The sequence below is a fragment of the Manis javanica genome, chromosome 14 (assembly GCF_040802235.1).
Source record: "Manis javanica isolate MJ-LG chromosome 14, MJ_LKY, whole genome shotgun sequence".
In the NCBI taxonomy this organism is placed as follows: Eukaryota; Metazoa; Chordata; class Mammalia; order Pholidota; family Manidae; genus Manis; species Manis javanica.
The window spans coordinates 57621645-57638154 of record NC_133169.1 but is presented as its reverse complement, the minus strand read 5'-3'; the positions used below and the strand labels follow the sequence as shown (position 1 = coordinate 57638154).

At 37.9% G+C, this 16510-nt stretch overlaps 1 protein-coding gene across 4 annotated transcripts in view; it reads right to left on the bottom strand.

Annotated features, from left to right (window-relative positions):
• Positions 1–13463, bottom strand: part of LOC140845935 (serine protease inhibitor Kazal-type 5-like) — a 94794-nt gene extending 81331 nt beyond the window's left edge. For 2 of the 4 annotated variants that reach the window (XM_073221185.1, XM_073221188.1), the window contains exon 1: positions 12834–13463. Coding sequence is in view for 1 of the 4 variants with exons in the window: in XM_073221186.1 (XP_073077287.1) it covers positions 12834–12921 (88 nt within the window). In the remaining 3 variants the exon portion in view is untranslated. The remainder of the gene's footprint in view (positions 1–12833) is intronic. The other 2 variants (XM_073221189.1, XM_073221186.1) reach the window with 2 other exon arrangements.
• Between the last annotated feature and the right edge of the window lie 3047 nt (positions 13464–16510).

Here is a 16510-nt window from a genome sequence, read left to right as displayed (position 1 = left end):
AAATCTGTGGCTTCCCTATACACTAACAATGAACCAATAGAAAGAGAAATCAGGAAAACAATTCCATTCACAATAGCATCAAAAACAATAAAATACCTAGGAATAAACCTAACCAAGGAAGTGAAAGACCTATACCCTGAAAACTACAAGACACAATTAAGAGAAATTAAAGAGGTCACTAACAATGGAAACTCAACCCATGCTCCTAGCTAGGAAGTATTAATATCATCAAAATGGCCATCATGCCCAAAGCAATATACAGATTCCATGTAATCCCTATCAAATTACCAACAGCATTCTTCAGTGAACTAGAACAAATAGTTCAAAAATTCATATGGAGCCGTCAAAGACCCCGAATAGCCAAAGGAATCCTGAAAAGGAAGAATAAAGTGGGGGAGATCTCGCTCCCCAACTTCAAGCTCTACTACAAAGCCATAGTAATCAAGACAATTTGGTACTGGCACAAGAACAGAGCCACAGACCAGTGGATCAGAACAGAGACTGCGGACATTAACCCAAAAATATATGGCCAATTAATATGCGATAAAGGAGCCATGGACATACAATGGGGAAATGCCAGCCTCTTCAACAGATGGTGCTGGCAAAACTGGACAGCTACATGTAAGAGAATGAAACTGGATCACTGTCTAACCCCATACACAAAAGTAAACTCGAAATGGATCAAATACGTGAATGTAAGTCATGAAACCATAAAACTCTTAGAAAAAAACAGGCAAAAATCTCATGGACATAAACATGAGTGACTTCTTCATGAACATATCTCCCCAGGCAAGGGAAACAAAGGCAAAAATGAACAAGTAGGACTATATCCAGCCAAAAAGCTTCTGTACAGTAAAGGACACCATCAATAGAACAAAAAGGTATCCTACAGTATGGGAGAACATATTCATAAATGACAGATCCAATACAGGATGGACATCCAAAATATATAAAGAGCTCACACACCTCAACAAATAAAAAGCAAATAATCCAATTAAAAAATGGGCAGAGGAGCTGAACAGACAGTTCTCTAAAGAAGAAATCCAGATGGCCAACAGGCACATGAAAAGATGCTCCACATCGCTAATCATCAAAGAAATGCAAATTAAAACCACAATGAGATATCACCTCACACCAGTAAGGATGGCCATCATGGAAAAGAACAACAACAACAAATGTTGGCAAGGTTGTGGAGAAAGGGGAACCCTCCTACACTGCTGGTCGGAATGTAAATTAGTTCAACCATTGTGGAAAGCAGTATGGAGGTTCCTCAAAATGCTCAAAATAGAAATACCATTTGACCCAGGAATTCCACTTCTAGGAATTTACCCTAAGAATGCAGCACTCCAGTTGGAAAAAGACAGATGCACCCCTATGTTTATCGCTGCACTATTTATAATAGCCAAGATATGGAAGCAACCTAAGTGTCCATCAGTAGATGAATGGATAAAGAAGATGTGGTACATATACACAATGGAATATTACTCAGCCATAAGAAAAAAGAGATCCTACCATTTGCAACAACATGGATGGAGCTAGAGGGTATTATGCTCAGTGAAATAAGCCAGGTGGAGAAAGACAAGTACCAAATGATTTCTCTCATATGTGGAGTATAAGAACAAAGGAAAACTGAAGGAACAAAATAGCAGCAGAATCACAGAACTCAAGAATGGACTAATAGTTACCAGAGAAAGGGACTGGGGAGGATGGGAGGGAAGGGAGGGATAAGGGTGGGAAAAAAGAAAGAGGGCATTACGATTAGCATGTATAGTGCGTGGGGGTTACGGAGAGGGCTGTGCAACACAGAGAAGACTAAGGATTTTACAGCGTCTTACTACGCAGATGGACAGTGACTGTGAAGGGGTATGTGGGGAGGACTTGGTGAAGAGAGGAACCTAGTAAACATAATGTTCTTCATGTGACTGTAGATTAATAAAACCAAAAGAAAAAAAAGAAAAAAGAAAATGTTTGAAAATAACTTGTCTACATTTAACCCAAAATTCAAGTGACATTCCGGTTATATAAAAAACAAAATTCTGTTTTGTGAGATGACTAATTACTGTTACTACTGCTTTTCCCTGGAGCCCTTTGTCTCCCAGTGTGTTTTTCCAAGAAAATATGTTGAAATATTTGCCTCTTCTCTCAATCACCACACTATTTCAGACTCGGATGATAGTAGTATTAGTTTTCCAAATTCTTTTAATTAATAGCTTAAAATGGCTTAGGTAGTGATACCTTCAGGTAGTAGAAATGTTCTCCCAAGGTTTAAGTTCAAATTTCCTGAATTACAATACTTAAAAAAAAAGGGAGAAGGGGAATAAGGGGCATTACAATTAGCACACATAACATGGGGTGGGGGGCAGGGCACAGGGAAGGCAGTGCAGCACAGAGAAGACAAGTAGTGACTCTAAAGCATCTTACTATGCTGATGGATAGTGACTAATGGGGTATGTGGTGCGGACTTGATAATGAGGGGAATCTAGTAACCACAGTGTTGCTCATGCGATTATATATTAATGATACCAGAAAAAAACCCAAATCAACACAATACAAAAAGAAATAAAAAATGTGTTTTAAAAAAAGTGTTGTGATACTTCTTTCTTATGACCCCTAAACCCAGTTTACACATTCAACAGCCTCTGAACTAGGCTTATCCAGACTGAGGCAATTCCAAAGTCAGTTTATTTTAAAATTAGGTATATACAGTGACTCAGTAAATGCTAATAGCACTTTCATCACTTTGCCAACGATGACCTCTAAATTACTCTGTTTTCAAATAGAAGCAAGCATGTTCAAAAACAGAGGGTGAATACCACTTTTATTTGCCGCAATAGCTCTTACTGAAAGGTAAAAATATTTTAAGGCCACTGTGGACTTAACATCTTTGTATCAATAAAAAATCAAATGAAAATCATGACCCCTATATATTAATGCCACACTGCAAAGGGTTTCAAAAATATGACCTATTCAAACTACTGGCTTAAGTTGTAGAAACCATATGCCAGGAAGCAAACTGAAATTCCAACGTAATGATCTGTTTCTAAATTCTGTTGCATGAGCATGAGGAGAGAGAGCGGTACATAACCGAGCTCTTGGAATACCAGTATGGCTTCCTGTTAATCATTTCAAATGTCACAAGTTGAGTACAGAAGGAGTTTAAATCAGGGCATCTTGCTCTGCCTTTACAAGCAATAAAAGTTCTGCTTTTTAAAAAAATCAGTTTAGAACAAATCATTGTAAAAAATTAAATAGCAACACATTAAAACTTTCAAAACTTTTACGATATAAAAACGCACTGCTCACTCATACGCACACGTGCACGCACCCACCCCTATGATGTCAATATAATAAATCTCTGCTTTCTATACATTTTTGCTGTACAATGAATATTGTTTTAAGAAGGAAGTTTTTTGATTCATATTGCTTTATACTTTATTTAACTCTCTATTTAAATAAAAATCTACTGTACAAGAGCAATGTATCTGTTTGTATGTAAAAACATTAAATATACATATATACGTATAAAATGAAACAACTCATTAGGGTAGATATTTTCTCCATCTTATTTTATTCACTCTCCATTTAATTTTACAATCTATTGCTTTATAATTTTTATATAAATCTATATAAATTTGGAATTTAGCAATTTCAAAAATTTTTTTAAATTATGCTAAGCACAGTATTTTCCGGTATTACAATGTTTTTATGAATATTCCCCTCGAGCCTTGTGTATCTATAAGTATTTTATAGAATATATTCTTAAAAGTGGAAAGGTTAGTCAATAATTTCAACACATGTTGCCAAAAGTCTGTTTCAAAAGGATACACCAGTTTTTATGCCAAGAGTGAAGAGCCTGTCTGTGTAGTGACATCCTCTCTAAGAACAGCTATTTTTTCTCATTCACTTTAGTACAACAGCCATTAAAGTTTACATTGTTCAGCCTACAGATTTACCTATTACATTAGTTATCTGTTTAATCAAATGACCACCAAAAGAGATTACCAATAACATAAGAGAGAGGCAAACAAAGAAAACAGAAGAGAAATGTACCAGGACAAGTAGAAATAAAGGTAACAGTCATATAGATGGAACCATTCTCATTGATACCTGCACTATATAAGTGCTTCCTCTTGGTAAAAATATTATGCCAAGGTGAAAGTTTTTACTGGAGATTTTTAAGGTAAACCGAAGATGTCAAGAAATTATTTATTATTTGGTTAATGCATTTAAGATAAATAATCTTATAAAGTATAGATTTGTGAAAGGGATTCACAGGTCACAGTACTGACTGTTGCAGATCATGTGGCCATAAGAGACCCTATCTGGGTAAATGGGTAGGCTTATGGTGTAAGGGCAGTCAATGAGAAAGAAGCATTACACTTCTCCATTCCAGGTTTCAGACTTGAAGGAATAAAATACAGCTACTCAAACAATTCAGAATTTAGAATTAGTTAGACATCTTTTTACACAGAAGTAACAGGATGGGAGAAGAGAAGTGAGAAGATATGCTTAGATCACACGAATAACAACAGAAACCATTTTGATTCTATCAGTACAGTCCTGCTAGGTAGGCTAGACCACAGAGGAACCACAACTTGATAAACTCATCAATCATGATCAAATATATGAGTTTCTGCTTTGAAAATAATATTGCTAAATTCAAAAACAACAACAACATCAACAAAAACCCCTAATTCATCACTCCCTTCTTGAAACAGTTTCTTCTCTTGGTGTCCTAGACGTACTGTCTTAGGTTCTCTTTCTTCTTCAGTTTCTCACTTACTCACATTTACAGTGTCTTTGAGGTGCACAGGCCTCTTTCCTTACCTATTTACAATTACTTCCAAGTCTGGTTACTCCCGTTTCTGGTTATGAGAGGCTAAGATACTAACAGATGATGTGACTAACCTCCTTCTCTCCCACCTCCTCCAATAACGACCATAAAACCTGGACATACAACAAACAGTCCTGCCTCACGGTAATGAAGGGCGCATGGAAGCAGACAGACCCTAACAGCAAGTCCAAGCTTCCTGGGAGTAAAGATAGGAAGCTGTACAAAGTCAGCATCTCTTCAGAGTTTCGCCTGAGGCTATCCGCAGTCTGCATGGTCAACAGCAGTGGCAAAGGAACCACTCTGAATAGTCTAAAGTCACCATTACTATTGAAATTGGAATAAGAAGAACAAATGAGGCCCAAAGTCAGCAGAAGTGGGGACAAAATAAAGATCAGAGAAGAAATAAATAAAATTGAGAAGAATAAAATAGAAAATATCAATGAAACTAAGAGCTGGTTCTTTGAGAAAATAAACAAACTAAATAAGCCTCTAGCCAGACTTATTAAGAGAAAAAGAGAATCAACACACATCAACAGAATCAGAAACGAGAAAGGAAAAATCATGACGGACCTCACAGAAATACAAAGAATTCTTAGAGAATACTATGAAAACCTATATGCCAACAGGCTGGAAAAACCTAGAAGAAATGAACTTCCTGGAAAAATACAACCTTCCAAGACTGACCAAGGAAGAAACAGAAAATCTAAACAGACAAATTACCAGCAACGAAATTGAAGCAGTAATCAAAAAACTACCCAAGAGCAAAACTCCTGGGCCAGATGGATTTATCACGGAATTTTATTGGACATATGGAGAAGGCATAATACCCATTCTCCTTAAAGTTTTCCAAAAAATAGAAGAGGAGGGAATACTCCCAAACTCATTCTATGAAGCCAGCATCACCCTAATACCAAAACCAGGCAAAGACTCCACAAAAAAAGAAAATTACAGACCAATATCCCTGATGGACATAGATGCAAAAATACTCAGCAAAATATTAGCACACCAAATTCAAAAATACATCAAGAGGATCATACACCATAACCAAGAGGGATTCATCTCAGGGATGCAAGGATGGTACAACATTCAAAAATCCATTAACATCATGCACCACATAAACAAAAAGAAGGACAAAAACCACATGATCATCTCCACAGACACTGAAAAGGCATTCGGCAAAATCCAACATCCATTCATGATAAAAACTCTCAACAAAATGGGTATACAGGGCAAGTACCTCAACATAATAAAGGCCATATATGATAAACCCACAGCCAACATCACACTGAACAGCAAGAAGCTGAAAGCTTTTCCTCTAAGATCGGGAACAAGACAGGGATGCCCACTCTCCCCACTGTTATTCAACGTAGTACTGGAGCCACCTAGCCACCGCAATTAGACAAAACAAAGAAATACAAGGAATCCAGATTGGTAAGGAATAAGTCGAACTGTCACTATTTGCACATGACATGATATTGTACATAAAAAAGCCTAAAGACTCCACTCCAAAACTACTAGAACTGATATTGGAATAGAGCAAAGTTGCAGGATACAAAATTAACACACAGAAATCTGTGGCTTTCCTATATACTAACAGTGAGCTAATAAAAAGAGAAATCAGGAAAACAATTCCATTCACAATTGCATCCAAAAGAATAAAATATCTAGGAATAAACTTAACCAAGGAAGTGAAAGACCTATATCCTGAAAACTATAAGCACTCTTAAGAGAAATCACACTAACAAATGGAAACTCATCCCATGGTCATGGATAGGAAGAATTAATATTGTCAAAATGGCCATCCTGCCTAAAGCAATCCACAGATTGAATGCAATCCCTATCAAATTACCAACAACATTCTTCAACGAACTGGAACAAATAGTTCAAAAATTCACATGGCAACACCAAAGACCCCAAATAGCCAAAGCAATCCCGAGAAGGAAGAATAAAGTGGAGGGGATCTCACTCCCCAACTTCAAGCTCCACTACAAAGCCACAGTAATCAAGACTTTGCTACTAGCACAAGAACAGACGCACAGACCAGTGGAACCAAAAACCTCTTGGGTAGTTTTTTGATTACCACTTCATTTTCGTTGCTGGTCTCTAGACATTAACCCAAATATATATGGTCAATTAATATACAATAAAGGAGCTATGGACATACAATGGGGAAATGACAGCCTCTTCAACAGTTGGTGTTGGCAAAACTGGACACCTACACTGTAAGAGAATGAAACTGCATCATTGTCTAACCCCATACACAAAAGTAAATTTGAAATCGATCAAGGACCTGAATGTAAGGCATGAAACCATAAAACTCTTAGAAAAAAACATAGGCAAAAATCTCTTGGACATCAACATGAACAACTTCTTCATGAACATGTCTCCCCGGGCAAGGGAAACAAAAGCAAAAATGAACAAGTGGGACTATATCAAGTTGAAAAGCTTCTGTACTGCAAAGGACACCATCAATAGAACAAAAAGGTATCCTACAGTATGGGAGTATATATTCATAAATGACAGATCTGACAAAGGGTTGACATCCAAAATTTATAAAGAGCTCACACACCTCAACAAACAAAAAGCAAATAATCCAATTAAAAAACGGGCAGAGGAGCTGAACAGACAGTTCTCCAAAGAAGGAACTTCAGATGGCCAACAGACACATGAAAAGATGCTCCACATCACTAGTCATCAGAGAAATGCAAATTAAAACCACAATGAGATATCACCTCACACCAGTAAGGATTGCCACCATCCAAAAGACAAACAACAACAAATGCTGGCGAGGTTGTGGAGAAAGGGGAACCCTCCTCCACTGCCCGTGGGAATGCAAATTAATTCATCCATGTGGAAAGCTTATGGAGGTTCCTCAAAAAAGCTCAAAATAGAAATACCATTTGACCCAGAATTCCACTTCTAGGAATTTTCCCTAAGAATACAGCAGCCCAGTTTGAAAAAGACAGATGAACCCCTATGTTTATCGCAGCACAATTTACAATAGCCAAGAATTGGAAGCAACCTAAGTGTCCATAAGTAGATGAATAGATAAAGAAGATGTGGTACATATACACAATGGAATATTATTCAGACATAAGAAGAAAACAAATCTTACTATTTGCAACAACATGGATGGAGCTAGAGGGTATTATGCTCAGTGAAATAAGCCAGGCGGAGAAAGACAAGTACCAAATGATTTCATTCATATGTGGAGTCTAAGAAATAAGAAAAAACTGAAGAAACAAAACAGCAGCAGAATCACAGAACCCAAGAATGGACTAACAGTTACCAAAGAGAAAGGGCCTGGGGAGAATGGGTGGGAAGGGAGGGATAAGGGAGGGGGAGAAAAGGGGCATTAAGATTAGCATGTATAATGTGGGGGGAGGCACTGGGAGGGCTGTGCAACACAGAGAAGACAAGTAGAGATTCTATAGCATCTTATTACGCTGATGGACAGTGACTGTAATGGGGTTTGTAGGGGAGACTTGGTGAAGGGGAGAGTCTAGTAAACATAATGTTCCTCAGGTATCGGTAGATTAATGATAACAAAAAAAAAAACAAACTCATTTCAGTGTGCCCTGACTATATTATGGAAGGTTATCAAAACAATAAGAATAGCACTGGTTTACCAAATAAACTGTAATGCTACCTACTCTTCAAAATCAATAGACATACATTACAATTGGTACACTAGCTGCTTATGTCAAAACATCTGTAATCAGAACAATCTATTACTAACCAATGAAAATTAACTTGACAAATGAAAATTCTTTACTAGGCACATGTAATACCAGGTTTACTAACTTTCAGACTAAACAAAACGCACAGGAAGAACTGAGTTTCTATGTGTGCTTCAAGCATATAGTCAGAACATGATTCTCAACTTTAAATCTTGGCAGAGAACCTTCTTGAATATTCTAAATTCCAGAAGTTATCCAAGACTGAAATAGTTGGTCCTCTAATTTTAAAATTCTGTGATTTCTATAAAACACTTCGATTTCCTGATTTCACTGTGTTTTCTGTTAACCAAACATACCAGCTAAATATTCAAAGAATTTCTTCCTGGTACATTTTCTGGTTAAATGATTTATGTTTGGTATGTCATAATTAACATTATTCTTGTTTTTTTCTAAAGTAGAAATTAGTATTAGTTCAATAATATTAAAGGTCCTTTAATACTATTTAAACAGAATAGTTTAAAATAGGCCAAGTTTTACAAAGGGAAGCCCAATTTAGTACTTGTAATGACATATGAGCACCATAAAAATCTTTCTTTCTCCACATGCGAACAGTACCAAACATTCCCCTTCTGTATTCTCTCCACCCACAAAGACCCACATGCCTTCCCCCACAAAAACTTTTTCACCCTCCCACCAATGAAGGCTTCCCTAGAGTGAACAAAAATAACAGTTAAACTAAAGGATGTTTACTATCACAGAAAGCTGAGGAAGGAGAGTGCTAATGCAGCCTGCATTTTTCAACCAATACTCAGAGAGCTACAGTCAGTCTTTTGACTTCTACTCTGGTTCTCTTTGGCTAGGAACACTGGGATGTCTAATATAGAAGAGAGCCTGGAGCTATACATCATGTTTGCTTTCCCACCTATAGCAAAGGTGTTTAAATTCCAAACTAGAGATAGGAATTCCTAAATATTAACACAATCTGTATCTTACAAATTACCTCATTTTCCATTTCATTCAAATCACAGTTTGAACACTAATTATGGATAAACTACAACATGAATATTGTGTATATTAAAACACATATTATAAGCACAGAAATACTAGAAAATCTAGGTTCTAATTAACTGTAACTCATTTACTGTCTTTAATAAAATAGTTTTTATTCTAAAAACAAAAGTTGTCAACAGATAAGGACCACATTGCTCACATACTTTCATTCTAAAAACAGTAGTAAATGAATAAGGAGAAAGGAGTGAGGGAAGTATTCACTTAATATATGTGAAATCTTCCCTAATTGCTCACCTGATAATGGTGGTGAAATATATAACTGAATTTGAAAAAAAGTTAAAGAAACTTTCAATAGAAATATTTTATTTGGACTTAAATCTAAATTATTAAATCTATTTTAAAACAGCAATTTTTAAATTATTGAAACAGGCTTCTTTATTATTCACCAATTCAGTCAGTACTTATCAAGTACTTTCTATGTGCCAAGCATTAGAATAGATACAACCTTCATTTTATAATAACTGACATTTTTAAGGGCTTCACATATACTAAGCAATGAACTTAGGCCACAGCACTTTATAATGTAACAACCGTACAAACAGGTACTACTTTAGCCCCATTTCACAGATAAGACAAAAACAGTGTAGAAGAACTTTCCCATGGATATGTAACTAACTATAAGGGACTAGGTTGGCAATTCAATCCACTAGTGACCTAATCACTCTTTTAGGGGCTTACAGTGAAACTGTGGAAGATATGCACCACGTAAAACTGCTTAATAATATAATGAAGTGCAAATAAAGTGCTTTGAAAGCATAAGAAACACAGTTACTGCCTCCTAGAAGCTTTCATTCTAAGAGTAAAGTCAAAGTAGTTTGATGCTACTTTAGTAAAGATGTACCTACTACTTAGGCATACTAATTGTATTAGTAATTGCATATTTTAAAGTCAAGAATCCATGAGAACTAGCATTCAATTTCCTTTCAATTAAAAACCTGTCAGACTATACAGAAAACAGGATCTTATCTCTCATAATATTTTAAAACAAAAATGGATAAATAATCTGAAAACATGCAAGGAAGGAATTACAAACACAGAACTCTCTTCACAGAAGGCACAAAGTGCCAGGAGGCATAAAAGAATTCTTCAGGTGGGCCTGACAGAATTAGATCTCATGTCCCTTACCTCAAGTAAAACTGGAGTTTAGAGATGTTTTTTTAATCTGCACATAACACCTACCATTACTGTTTATTATATTCCTATCAAAGAAAAAGAAGTCAACTCAGCAAAGGTTAAAAACAAAATTCAAGGAGTAAACAACAGATTCTGCTTTGGGCAATTTCAAGACAGAGAAATTTAAGAAGTATATAGTGTCTAAGAAACTGAGGGCAACAAAACTTAATTTGTAACAGAACTATCAACTTAATGTTAGAGAGTCAGGAATGGATTGGCTACAAAGGAAAAAGATGACTGCTCATCCTAAAACTACCACAAAATTACAGAAAACCGGATCTCTTCACAATAAACAAAAATAAATTTATTTTTACCTTATTACTGGAATACTTCCTGAGATCTAGAAGAAATCTGCACTAAGCACGTCTATGGAAACAAACTTAAAAGTCAGCAGGACTAACCAAGAAACTGCAAGACAGTGTAAGACAACCATATAATCTTTGGCACAGCAACTCACCTCTCCTTTAAAGTAACATGGAAGCATTCACCTAGGTTTTATATACACTTGGAGGAGTCATTTAGGTGTAAGGCTGTCATATTGTATACACTTAGTTGTTCACACCACTGCTTACATAGGTTCCGAATGTCTTGTTAGAAAAAGTTCTTAGAATTTACACTGGAGAAAACACTCATGTAACTTTAGGGGATGGCAGAGAATGCACTGTTACCATCCTATAATCTCGCAGAGGAAAACCCCCTTAGGATACTGTTTATTACCCCGCTAGAGAGCAAGAACTGCAGGCAATGTCTAACTACAGCTAACTATAGTTGCTCCCTGAGACCCTGAGACTTCACCCTTCCCCTGAGTATTCACACTCAGTTAATATTTAGAATTAGAATCTCTAAAACTAAAGTGCCAACTAAGGTGTGCATGCATCACTCTATGGGGAGGTACAGAACTATATATAAAAGCAACGAACTTGGTTGGGACAGATCTAAAAGCACAATTCAGGCACTAAATGCCTATACCATGTTCAAAAATGACTACTTTTTCTTCTGTTATTTATTTTGACTGACAACGACCAGAAAGAAACTCAAAAGTAGAGAAGAAAACTTGGGGCATCTGGTTAAGCTGTTTGTGTCACTTGTATATTTAAAGTCAAGTTTCATTTATAATCACAACTAAGAGAGCTACACAAGTTGTAGCAAAAGTAATCAGCATTATAAATATGTTTAGATAAAGTGTATCATGGGCAATAATGACTGACAGTTTGAAGTTATTATTAAAAAGTATAGTGGAGGCAGAAAATGCCACGATTCTGGTAAGTAGTCAAAGCTTAGGGCCCTCTTCCTTCCAGTATCTGGGGAACAATGAAAAACAAGTCACTATCAATAAAAGCTAACCTGAAATTACCACTACATAGCAAACAGGAGTTTTACTGAAAAACAGATTTCAGTAATTAATGGGAGCAATCTAAAATAATAAACATTTTCCAGGACTTCTAAACTGTTACATATGGAATTCACAGGATGGCATGAGTGAATTATTTGTGGGGAAAAAAGTTTTCTTCTTTCCAAAGTTATTCCTCAGTGAACTGGAGGAAAAGTAAATGAAAAGCTCTGTTTTCATTATATTTTTTACTCAGTGCTAGTTGATAGCAAACAATCAGTAATTGTTTCAAGACACCTACTTTTCTTAAACTACCGAGATATATGACCTTAACTTACAATAAAGAAATTAAACCAATCCCAACTATTTCTAAACTCGACAATTTGAGTCTATCTAGTGGGGTAATCAAAAACCTGTCACACACACGTTACACAACGACTTTTGGATAAACGACTTAGGCAAACCATCCCAGAGCAAGGACGTCGGACTAAACTTTTAAAAATCCTAAGAAACATTCTGAGTTCAGGCTCTGTGCAAGCACTTCAATGAGCAGAATGTTTAAAGTTTCCTTCGCTCTCAAAGGCCAGGTCCACCCGGCGCTAGGCGCGGGGACCTCTGCGGGGGACGCGGGCGCCCCCGTCGGGCTGGCGAGGCGTTCTGGGCCTCCGCCCGTCATCTGGGCCGAGCCCGGCTGACTCAGGGGCGCAGACCGGCCACGGGCGACGCGGGAGCCTCCCTCACTCACCGTTGAAGCGCTGGTCGCCGCCACTGCCCACGGAGAAGCAGCGGTCGCCGGGGTTCACAGCCCCGGTCAGCACCTGGTGCAGGTTCATGTCCGCGCTTTAGTCCAGCAACGGACGCCGCGTCCGCCTCATGCCCGGGGTCGGCAGCCGCTTGCCTCTCTCCTTTTCTCAGGGGCGGCGTCCGCTCTTGAGAGGTAACGGCAGCGCCAGACGCCAGGAGTCAGAACCGCTCAGCCGGGGTCCGCAGCTCATTCTGAGGCCTGGAGGGGGCGTGCCGGCGAGCGGGCGGAGCGCTGCCCTCGTCCGCGCACCTGTCACAGCCCGCACGAGCCCAGGTGAAGCTCCCGGTCGATTCAGCGGCCGAAACCCCAGGCCGCCTCACCTGCAGGGCCGCGGCGTCCACACACTTGCGCCGGGCTACGGGTGGCTACCGCCCGGGAGAGCCCAAATGGCGCAGGCAGCACGCGCTCGCCTTCCCCGCCTGAGCTCTGCCTTTCAGCTCCGGTGCGCACCGCCCCCACTGGCTTTCGCCTCCCACTACGCGTCTCTAGAGCCTTTCGCTCGAAATATCGCGAAAGGTCTTGGGGGACGAGGCGAACTGCGGTAAAAGGCTCACTGTTTTACCACACTATACAACTCGGCTAGTGGGTATGAAAACGCCTGTTCTCCTCAGATACTGGCCAATTCCGAGCTGCACTCCAGTTTGGGCTCCGCCCACTTCTCAGGACAGGCCAATCTCTTTGAGGCTTGTGAGCGACTCCGTCCTTTTGAGTGTTGAACGTGGGGAACCTGGTAGAAACATAACAAGACCAGAATGAGGTAAGAGTTATCAAATTGTGCCTTAGAGCAGGGTTTGATCCGACTGAGGGTCCAGAGCTTCGATAGGAGAAAAGCATTATAAATGGAGTTGCAGTGGCCTTCGTCCCTGTAGAGACAACAAGTCCCAGCAAGCACCGCTCCCGCAGGCGGCCCGTGAGGGCCCCAGCTATCCAGCTCCTTAAAGCGTCTCTATCCCGGCGCAGGACTTAACCGAGTGGCACGAGCGTTTCTAACTCGCCAAGCAGGGTACTTTCGAACGGTTCAAACCCTTGACAAGTACTAAAATGAAATGTTTTCACCTAAGTTTGCCTTAACCTACATTTTGAAGTAGTGCGGCTAATCATACTGCAACCAAGTCTCGCGTTTCAGCATTTGTTTTGGAGAAACCGAAGAATTCCAAAATGATCAGTGTGACAGCAATAGTAAGAATCAACTCCTACTGTATTTTAACACAAGTTCACTATTATTATTGATAAGCATCTGTTTATATGTCTCCCCCCATGTACTGTAAGTCTCTTAGGGACAGACTGTCCTCTTAGTCTGGGTTTCCCAAGTTGTCTAGCACAGTGCTAGTTCCCGTTTAGGTGTTCAATGTTAAATGAATGAATGTAGAAACTCTCCACCCAGAAAGAGTATTTTTTTTAATTACTGTGTTTTTCATATAAGTTTGTTGTGGCAAAACAAAAACAAAAACAAAAAAGCAAGCCTTTGCACGTCATACTTGGATGGGAGGAGGACTACTGATTTTTATTTCCTTACTTTCCCAAAGGTTTTTATAATGTATATTTACTTTGTTTTGCAATAAAAACCTACATTAAAAAAACGTTTGAGTTACCCTTCTTTCTCTAACTTGAAAGACTTAATTCAATTACATTACTTATTCCTGTCTCATCATAAAAATGAGGGACTTAAAATTTACTTTCTCTTAAAAAAACTATTTTAGTGTTGTCTAATGTAATTACAGTTTAATTGGTATTTTAATTATTAATTCAAATATCATTTAAAATTACTCTTACAGCACTAAATTATGTTTTCTACCTTTATCTTGCATCTACCTACCATTTCAGCATTTTATTTAAAAAATAATAATGATAATAATAAGGGAGAAATGTGGGATTCACATATAAATCAATTATAAAAATCAAACGAATAATCATATTTGACCTGATTGTTTATAGTTCATGATGTGTGATCAAAACCGAAAGTTTCTGTGATATGACTGCCCTTGCACTGTTCACCATGTAAGAACTTATTCACTATGTAAAAATTTGTTCACCATGCAAGAACTTATTCATTATGCTTCAGAAGATTGGAGACTGTTGAGAATTAGGCTTGGGGTTGATTAATGATTGTGCATTGAGTCCCCTATACAGAATTTTATTGTTGTTAAGAACCATTTGATCAATAAATATGAGAGATGCCCTCTCAAAAAAATATGGTTTCATTTAATTTTATATTTTAGACCCTACATGAAGATTTTTCTGTGTCCCACATAACTTCTTCATCTACCCAAAGTTTGAGATGTTACTCATTCTATTCTGCCCAGTTTTTTATTTTGAAGGGCATAAAGTATAGCAGAGTAAAAGAACTAAGCAACCAAGTAGTTAGGAGATCTGACATATACTCCTCATCTCACATTTGCTATGTGACCTTGGGAAGTCTTGTTAACTTTAAGACTCATTAATTTCACCTATAAAATTAGCAAGTTAAACCTGACTATCAACATTTCCATTCCCACAACTCTATACATATGTTAGTTTTCATTTAATTCCTTCAGCCTTGAGAAGACTACCTGAATTTGAATTCTGGCCTAACCACTCAGGCAGGTTACTTAATCTCTCTGTGCTTTACTTATTTTTTTTAATCTATAAAATGGAGATAGTTACAGACTTTCTTTTTATATAATTATCACAAAGACTCAATGAGTACAGTGTTGGCATGTAGTCAGAAATCAGTAGATGTTAGCTATTATTATTAAATAAACCTAACCTTTTTCATAAACTTACTCTTTCCAGGGTTTTCCAAATAGTGTCAAACCTCAGTCCAAATCAAACTTTCCAGGGTTGTTGGAGACCACACAAATGTTCTGAGGCCATACCAGTCTGTATGTAGAACTGTGGAACTACAATAGCTAATGAAATGCAAGGGTATTCTTTTGCTTCTTATTCATCAGAAACTACTAGTTTATTAAATTTCCCATAAAACAACCTATCTTTGATAAACAGCAGAGAACTGTTGCAATGAAACAATTAAATGCTTGTATTTCATTTATTTCTTCTCCTGCAACTCTGACCTGCTGTGTGGCTTTATATATGAAAATTATATGAAATTCGCATATCCATGAATAAAATTTTATAGACACAGCCATGTATAGTCCTTCAGGTATTGTCGATGGCTGCTTTCGCACTGAAACTGCAGAACTGATTAGTTTCAACAGAGACCAGATAGCCTGCAAAGTCAAAAATATTTACTAGTTGGTCCTTTATAGAAAAAGTTTGATGACACCTGACTTAGAGGAAGAATCCTCTACTTTATGGCCAATGAAATAGTTTTTGCTATGCAAAATTGTTATTCTACTAAGCATGACAACTGAGCTTAGTTATCAAAACATTTAATATTAGTGACTACATGAGCATCTTTAAATATATCTATTGCCTCTCTGATTCCCCAGTATTTGTCATAACACAGAGTCAATATTCACTAATAGTTGAACAAAAGGATGAATGTAGACAGGACCTGACTTACATACATGCAAAATGTTCCCTGAAAGAATATGCCAGAGAGGTGGCTGTAGGCAATCCCTTTGCTTCCAAGCTGCTGCTTCTCATAGATCACCCCCCTAATGTCACTCACCTCCCCT